At 47.6% G+C, this 8,673-nt stretch overlaps 1 protein-coding gene across 2 annotated transcripts; it reads left to right on the top strand.

Annotated features, from left to right (window-relative positions):
* The first annotated feature begins 1,081 nt into the window (after positions 1 to 1,081).
* On the top strand, positions 1,082 to 7,919 carry TMEM14C (transmembrane protein 14C). 2 transcript variants are annotated; one of them, XM_022586647.3, is made up of 6 exons: positions 1,082 to 1,182; positions 2,245 to 2,314; positions 2,652 to 2,728; positions 3,562 to 3,663; positions 6,405 to 6,492; positions 7,395 to 7,919. In XM_022586647.3, the coding sequence occupies exons 2-6, from the start codon at positions 2,292 to 2,294 to the stop codon at positions 7,447 to 7,449; spliced, it is 345 nt and encodes a 114-aa protein (XP_022442355.1). In that variant the 5' UTR covers positions 1,082 to 1,182; positions 2,245 to 2,291; the 3' UTR covers positions 7,450 to 7,919. The 2 variants fall into 2 exon arrangements, with proteins under 2 accessions (XP_022442355.1, XP_089774432.1); XM_089918306.1 differs by lacking the exon at positions 1,082 to 1,182 and adding an exon at positions 1,208 to 1,310.
* Positions 7,920 to 8,673: the final 754 nt, after the last annotated feature.

Genomic DNA, 8,673 nt, shown 5'->3' on the forward strand with positions numbered 1-8,673 from the left:
CCATTTTGCCCCCAATAAAACTTAGCTCACAACTGTCTCCTTGTGCATTTTTTTTCAGTTGCCAATGCACTGCAATTTGCTTTTTCACTCAAGATTGTATATATAAGATCTATTCTTGTTGATACTTGTAGGGGATGAAAGAGATGCCAAACGTGACACCCACCCACATTTTGGTGTTACAGCAACTGAGTGAATGGTGGTGCAGGAAACGCAGGGAAGAGAAGCAGATATGCAGTGGGAGTGGAGATAACGTGTGGCCACGGGGGCATCACAGAGGTACTTGCAAATGTAACTCACCCACTGTCCCCCTTTTTTTTTTTTTTTAAATGCGGTACGCGGGCCTCTCTGTTGTGGCCTCTCCCGTTGCGGGGCACAGGCTCCGGACGTGCAGGCTCAGCGGCCATGGCTCACGGGCCCAGCCGCTCCACGGCATGTGGGATCTTCCCGGACCGGGGCACGAGCCCGTGTCCCCTGCATCGGCAGGTGGACTCTCAACCACTGCGCCACCAGGGAAGCCTCCCACTGTTCCCTTTTAAGATGCTTTTCAAGTAGCCTCACTCTTTGAAACAAACAGGGAAGTGAGCCACACTGTCTAGCCTGTCTAGTGGCCACCCTATCTTCTGCAGATAGAAAGTAGTCCCTTCCCATGGTAGCAAATAACGTGATTGGGCTAGAGTGACAGTCCTCCCCGATGGCCTGCATCTGGTTGACACCTGGTAATAGGGCCCTCTGTTGATGCAGTCCTTCAAAATCCAGCCTCGGATGCCCTTCACCCCCATAGGTGGCAGCCCCCCCCCCTCACCGCAGACCTGGCCCAGCTCGCAAAGGCCTCTTGTAAAACTAGACTCCAACCCTGGGCTTCCGGATTTAGGCCAGGCTGGCTTGGATCTGGGACGAGTGCTGGACGGCCGGCACCACGCCCAGCTCCCCGGATACACGGAGCGCTCGGCGACTCCCTGACCCGTGGACAAAGAGCACGCGCCGGCCTCTCCGGCGCAAGCCCCGCCCCATGCCCTGCCCCCGGGACGCCCGGAGCGCAGCGACCCCTGCCTCTAGCCCCGCCCCGTGCCAAGCCCCGCCCCCGGACTCAGAGAAAGCGCTGCGACATTTCCGGCAGGAGTGAGACTCCTGGCTCGTAGACGTGTGCACCCTCGTTGGCGAGTGCAGACCTTTGGGAAGGAGGTTCGTGTACTTTGGAATTATTATTACTATTATTTTACACCTGTTTTGACTTTTAGAAATGAGTTGAGAGGCTTTGCTGCCGCCTGCTCTTCGTCCTCCGGATCCAGGCGGCGGCTTTAGGCTGCGTGGTAGGTGCTTGTGTAAGTCCCTCGTTTCCTGCTTTCCTTAAAGTGGGTTGTGAATCCTGCGGAGACCCTGAGCTCCTGAGGCAGATGCTTACCGAGGTAGCGTCGAGGTCATTAGTTTCCTGGAGGTTTTATTGGGCCATCTCCTTAAAAATCTCGGTGGCTCAGTGTTACGTCGAATTAATGGCGGTGGTACAATTCCAAGCCCCCCCCCCCTTATAGACAATAATTTAAACAGAAGAGGTTATGTATTTTCAAGCTTAGCCTCGTTGGATACCAGATGCATTTCTTTAAGAAATTAGGAGTTACACCCTGCTTTGCCAAGGGTGTAGTGTTCTAAGTAATTATGACTTGGGCTTTGTATATTTCATCCTTCCTCCTCGCCCCCCATCTAACGATAACTATGAGTGATGCAAAGTTAAATAACCATCTGAAAACTTTACAAATGTTGAGTATTGAAATCAATTCTTTGGGCAGGGGTGAAAAGCAGCACCCTTTCCCCCCAGAAAGGGCAACTAAAATACTTGAATTAAGGGCACAGGAGGTGTGTTTACTTTCCAGTTTAGTTATAATTTGGTTAGGTGTTGAGGAGATTAGCTCATTAACTGTACAGAGCTGGTCAGTGAAGTGTCCTGTGGGCCTATGTTATATTAGAATTTAGGTTACTACTAGAACAGCTGGTATCTGTTCAGCAATTACTTTGTGCAAAGCCCCTTTACATATTATCCCATTTAATGCCCATAGTAGCCCTAGGAAATTTGTACCATTGCTATCCTCAGCGTAGGTACGGTGAAGGAAACTGAGGCTTAGAGACGTTGGGTGGCTTGCCCATTCTTCTTAGCTCCCAAGGGGCTGGAGCTGGAACTTGGACGCACTGCTTCCTGGCTGCTAGCGAGCTGTGCTGTTAACTGCCTCTGATCCAGCCCCTCCTCCGCAGGTGCAGGCCTGGTGTGATCTTCCATTTGGACAGAGTGAAAGAGAACAATGGAGAAGGACTCTGGCCCACTGTAAGTGCCCAGTGAAATGGGGGTGGAATAGTCAGGAGCTTTTCAAAACCAGAGTTTCTTTCATCATCTGAAAAGGGCGCTGAGCCAAGACTGCTGGACAGCTTGGGCTGTGGGAGGATATGGACGTGTAGGCCAGGGACTTGTGTTCGAGTCCCAGCTCTGCCACTGACTCTAGGCAAGCCATCTAACCTCTCTGGGGTTTTTTTGCGTTTATACAGTGATAGGATTGTTCTGGAATGGTGACCTTTTTGATCCCATTCTATGGTTCCATGCTGTTTTGTTTGTTTTTTGTGTTTTTAACACGGTTGGCACTGATTTCTTACTGCTCCGTTTTCAGAGTGCCTTTACATTGGATCGGCTTTGGCTACGCAGCACTGGTTGCTTCCGGCGGGATCATTGGCTATGCAAGAGCAGGTACGGTTTGTAGTTATTTAACCTCTTAAAATCTTATTCCCGGTGAAGAGTGAGTCCCCAGGGTCCTCAAACTGCAGTCTTATTGGAGTCAGGTTTGCTTTAGGCCCTCTCGCTGGAGTGCAGGCTTATTATCAGCCCTGTAGCTGCACTTGCCTTTGTGGTTATCCGGCTGAGCTCCACCAGGCTTCTTGTACAGTCACTTGTTTTTTTGACTCTTTAGATAAAGATACCGGTTAGGGATGGTAGTAGATTGTTATTATCATCACCTGCCATACATCAGCCTTGACCCCAGAGGGCCATCTCTGCTCTTCAAGTAGAAGGAAACCTCTAGTCTTCGCAGAAGCAGTTTTGAGGTCTCCGCATTAAATCAGGCACAGGGCACAGGTGTGTCAGTGAACGTGCTTGTTTCCACCCCACTCCTTGCCTGCATCCCCCCTGCCATCACACACACCAGAACTCTTGCTCTCCAGGTCATTTTTTAACTCACTGACCCTCTTTCCCTTTCCTTTGGGGATGAGCCCAAGGTCGGGCCCATGGAGAGTTCCAGTCCTTGCAGGGTTAATCAGGCCTGGCTCGGAGCCCTCCCTTTCTCCCTGGGAGGAAGTGTCCTGCGTGTTAGAGGAGAGAGGACCCGTGTGGTACGACCCTGACCTCTCTGGTAAAATGGCAAACTCCCCCATACATTTTCCTCGTTGAGAATGCCTTGGTCCTGGACCGCGTTGAGAGACGTTCTCTTTGCTGTTTTCCTCTGTAGGGGAGGGCGGTCTGGTGGATTCTGTCAGTGAGATGAGTGTCTGCCATTGCAGTGCAGCTGTGTGTTTGCTTCCCTGCAGGCAGTGTCCCGTCCCTGGCTGCCGGGCTCCTCTTCGGTGGATTAGCGGGCCTCGGGGCCTATCAGCTGTCTCAGGATCCAAGGAACATTTGGGTTTTCTTAGGTATGTCGGTTTCAGCGTCTCCCTGACGCATCCCTGGGTTGGTGGGATGTGACAGGTTCTTCACATTGCGACGGTTTTACTGCTTCTGCCAAGTCCTAGGCAAGTTTTGAAATGAGGGCGGGGCGGGGGCGTCTTGTGCTGGTTTCTACTTATCTTTTATGTACAGAATATGGAAAGGTTTTCATACCTCATGAATGTAGATTTACCCAGTGAAATAAGTGTTAAACTTGTGTAAGGCAGGCATGTGTCTCTTAACCATTGTGATTCCCCGCTGAAGACCGTCTGCTTGAGCGTCACTGAAGGACCACGTATCTGGGTTAGGTTTGCATCGGTATTGCATTTTTCCCATTTGAAAATCATTTGTTAGCCTTTTAGATATAAACTAAGTGTGTAAGATGTAGGCCCTGCCTTCAGGGAGGCTTTGCCTTCACCGGGGACATAAGACGTGACTGGGGCTGCTGCCGTGTCCTATGGGCAGCACAGACGGTGAGGGGCGCGGGGAGGGGAAGATTACTTATCAGGGTGGCTTTGGTGCATTTTTCCTGAGCCCCACCCTGTGTCAGACACCCTGCTGGGTGTGTGGGCCCCTCGCTGTCCCCACAAACCCACAGGATGAGAAAACACGCAGTTCTGGCCCTCACGGGGAGCGGGCGTGTCACAGTGGTTTGTCCAAGTCGGCCTGGGCTGGGAAGGAGGAAGCGCCCAGCTCTCAGTTCTGCTCGGCGGCTCTCTTGCAGCCCCGGAGTTACTCTCAGGCCCCTTTGTCCCCTTTCTGACACCCCAGCGAACAACCTCACCATCTACTTGAAGACAAAACAGCAGCCGTCACGTGGAGACTCCCTCATGCCATCGGCCTCTTAAGCCTTCCCCTGTCCTGGTTCTTGTCTCCAAGCCTGGTCCCTCCACCAGGCTTTGGGTCTCTACTGCTTCACCTTCCCCGGAGCTTTACACCGTCACTGATGCGAGTCCTTCCTCGTATCCTGCCTCTCGGGTGGATCCCACCCATTGATGCTCCGATGTGCTCATCTCTCACCCATTTAAAAAAAAAAAAAAAAAGGACCTCTCGTGACCCCACTGCTTTCTTCAGTTGCTGCCCTTCTGCTTCCTCTTCAGGAACTTCTCTTAAAAAGCATCCATTACACTCCCATCTTCACTTGCTCACCTCACATTCTCAGCCCACCTCGTCCTCCACTTCTGGCCCCTTAGTCCATGGGAATAGCTCTCCCTGAGGCTGCCAGGAGCCTGTGTGTTTCAGAATTCAGCGCACACTTCTTAGGCCTCATTTTATTTGGCCTTTTGGCTGTTCTCAGCACAGCGCACCAGCCCATTTTCCATTCTCTTGTTTTTCCTTTTTATCTTCTGATTCCCTTTTGTCTGTTTTGTCGACCTGTCTTCCATTTCAACCATTAGATACCAAGGTTCTTAAAACCTGGCACTTCTAATGTTCTTTATACCCTCTCACTTGGCAATATGGTTGAAGCCCAGGTCTTAAGTTACCACCGATACACAAATGACTCACAAATTACTCTCTCCTCCAAGCTTTACTCTCGTATATCCAGTTGCCTGCTCGAAAGCGTTCAGCTGTGTCATGGCATCTGCCCACACCTGGCTTCCTATCCTCACACACGCTTGGTCTCCTGGTGTCCTCCCTCCATTTGGGTCTCCATTGCTCCCCTCCCCTCCATCTCTGTCTGATTGATCAGCAAGTCCTGTCAACACTACCTGCAACTCGTATCCCAGGCTGTCCCCTTCCCTACCTCCACGGCCACCATCCATGCCCCAGTTAGCCCCCCTCTTGCCTGCATTCCCGAGGAAGTTTCTCAGTTGGTACCCTACCTCCTCTCTGTTTTCCCTGAAGTTTGCTCCCTATGGTACAGCCACAATTATATTTTCAGAATGCAGCTCTTTGTATGTATCCCTCTGCGTAATATCTTTTAATGGCTTTCCATTGCTCTTCGGAAGAAGACCACAGTCCGTCCCGTGGCCCTTGAGGCTCTGTAGGCCGTGGCCCTCTTCCTCCCTCAGTCTCGGTTTCTGTGCCACACCACGTCTAGCAGCCCCCTCTCACCGCAGGGCCCTGCGTATATTACGCCTTCTGCCTGGAATGTGCTTTCCTCCCCTTGAGCTCGTTAATCGCGACTCTTCACATTGCGGCTCAGTCTTCACTTTCTCAGCAAGTCCTTCTCCCTCAATGGGCTGGATCCCCTGTTCATCACGTTATTTGTTTTGCATTAATTGGCACCTGTAGCACAGATTATACTTCTGAGTTTTTATTTGTGTGATTCTTTCAAGTTAGTCCTATCAAACTCCAAACGCCGTTAGGGCAGAGATCTTTTTGATGACAGTTGTGTTCCCAGCACCTGGTGCAGTGCATGGCAGGTGGTAGGTATTTGAATAGATGTCGAGTGGGAAGAGCCTAAGAGCGCACAGGGTAAATAGCATCGGCATAGGAAAAATGTAGTTTTCTCCTACAGCAATTTAGGAGAAAACTAAGAAATTTATGGCTGAAGAGTGGTAGGAGGTGAGGCTGGAAAGGCAGGCTGGGCTCAGACACTGAGAGCCTTTGACTCCAGTATTTGTACTTGGTCCCATTGACTGTGGGTGGCTGTGGAGCTCCCCGACTCGGGGAAGGAGGAGGTATGAGGTCTGGGCCTTTGAAAGATGGGTGGGAGTTTGGCCGCATTTTCATCCTCCAGCGTATAAGATGTAGTGATCTTTGACTCTTTTTATCTTTTCATCAGTTACATCTGGAACCTTGGCTGGCATTATGGGAATGAGATTCTACCACTCTGGAAAATTTATGCCTGCAGGCTTAATTGCAGGTGCCAGGTACCCTCTGCTCTATTGCTAGTTTAATGCCCCAAACACTTTAGACATTCAAAATTTTACTTGTTTCAGTATATCTGATGCTGAGCATCCACTGAAATGATTTAAATTCATATACAAATAGGAAAGGCTGCAAAAACAGCAGATTTAATGTCAAAATGAAATAAGTATATTCGTTCACTTTGGAAATGGTTTTTGCTTTCACATTTGCTCTCTGGTCCATCCTGGCCCCTTTCTGCATTGGAGGAAGCTCCACGACTGCAGCCGTTTGTGTGACTTTCAGCGTGGGGTCCATGTTTCTTAGTTGTAAGGTGTCCTTTATTATTGAAAATTTTGCTGAAAGGGAATTCTGATTGAATCCTATTTAACGTCAGTCATAATTAACTTTAATTATAAAATCCAAACCAGATTGTTCTTAAAAATGTAGTCTTTAAGTACAATAAAGATACCCCCAAAATAGAATTTTTAAAAATCTGCTTTGGAAAAAGATTACTTACCCAACTTTGATCATAGTTATGATGCTGTCAAGAATCATGTTTTATAATCAGCATAGACCAAGGTCAAGAGCTGTAAACTGGGAGGCTGGAGACCTACCACTGATGACCTGCCTGACTGGGGAGGCCTTGGTCTCTCCAGCCTTGTTTTCTCACCTTTGAATTATTGGCTGTTAGATTAGGAACTTCAGCTCACGTGTATGATTTCAAAGCCCCAGTGCAGGACTGCCTTTCACGAGTTCTTCCTTTGGCACCTCCAGGGGTGGGAGTTCATCCCTGCTTGCTCTGCCTTGGCACCTCCTCGCCATGTAGTTGTGAGGGACCTGCTGAGTCCCAGTCCCTTAAAAATAGTCAAGTGCCTGTGCTGTTCTTTATCTGATTTTTTGTTTTTTATGTGTTTCCTTTGAACAGTTTGCTGATGGTCGCCAAACTTGGAATTAGTGCGTTGGGTCAATCCCATCAGTAGTAGTCATGGCCCAGCTTGGACTCATGAAGAATTTTAAAATTTTCACTATTTTTAGCATATTAAGATAAATAAGTACAGCATTTTCACATATTCTGACATTTTACTTAAAACAAAAACAAACCAAAAAAACCCAACTTTGCAGAGAAGAAAGTCAGTTATTATCATTACAACCCTAAAGAGGTGGGTAGAGTGTAACACAAGAGCTTCTTCCTGTAGTAGAAGCATACAGTTTGATTCTTGTATGTTGGTGTTATCTGTTCTTTCTGAATCTATAGGTAAAATCTCCAGGGATAAAATGTAAGGTGTCGCCATTGGGGCCCCTGAAACCCTGTACCCTACTCAGAGGAACAGTGTGAAAAAGATCTGTTAATGAGATTTAGGATACCTGTTCTTTTGCTTATCTTAGAGCCCAGACCTACTTTGAAATTATGTTAAGTGAAATCAATGAAAATAAAGTTTACTGTAAATAATATTTTCTTCGGTGTCTTTGTTGCCAGAGCTGTCTAGAACATAGAATGAGATGTGAATAGCAAGAAGATAAAAGAGCATGAAGGTGTTTCTGTTAACATTTTATTTAGGAATTACCCATCCTGAATAATTTAAAGACCAAAGAAGGAAAGTTAGTTATTATTTGATTAGGCATTGCATTGAGCCTTGGATTTCTAAGATTAGTAGGACTGTGTAACCAAAAAAAGAGAAAAAAAAAGAAAAAAATGAAATTGTTGTTAACCAGCACTGAGCTAACTCATTCTGGTACCCCTTACCTTAGTTTCCCCCTCTTTAAAGAAAAGGGATATTTGCTACTTAGCTCAATCCGAACTGGTATTGATTGGATTTAGAATATGTAATTCAGGCATATACAATTTTGTGGATTGGCTTAAGCTCCTTGAAAGGAGTCCTAGTTTTCTCATCTTTGTTGTGTATGCCATGGTTTGACATGTCTGCCAGGGCCCTCTTTTTTTTTTTTAATTTATTTTATTGAAGTATAGTTGATTTACAGTGTGTTAATTTCTACTGTACAGCAAAGTGATTCAATTATACATACGTGTATACATTCTTTTTCATTTTCTTTTCCATTATGGTTTACACAGAATGTTGGATATAGTTCCCTGTGCTCTACAGTAGGACCTTGTTGTTTATCCATTCTATATATAATAGTTTGCCTCTGCTCATTCCAAACTCCCAATCCATCCGTCTCCCACCTGCCCTCCCACTTGGCAACCA

This window comes from Delphinapterus leucas, chromosome 10 (assembly GCF_059928025.1).
Source record: "Delphinapterus leucas isolate spDelLeu-1000000601 "Yukka" chromosome 10, BTC_Dleu_Yukka2, whole genome shotgun sequence".
Lineage (NCBI taxonomy): Eukaryota > Metazoa > Chordata > Mammalia > Artiodactyla > Monodontidae > Delphinapterus > Delphinapterus leucas.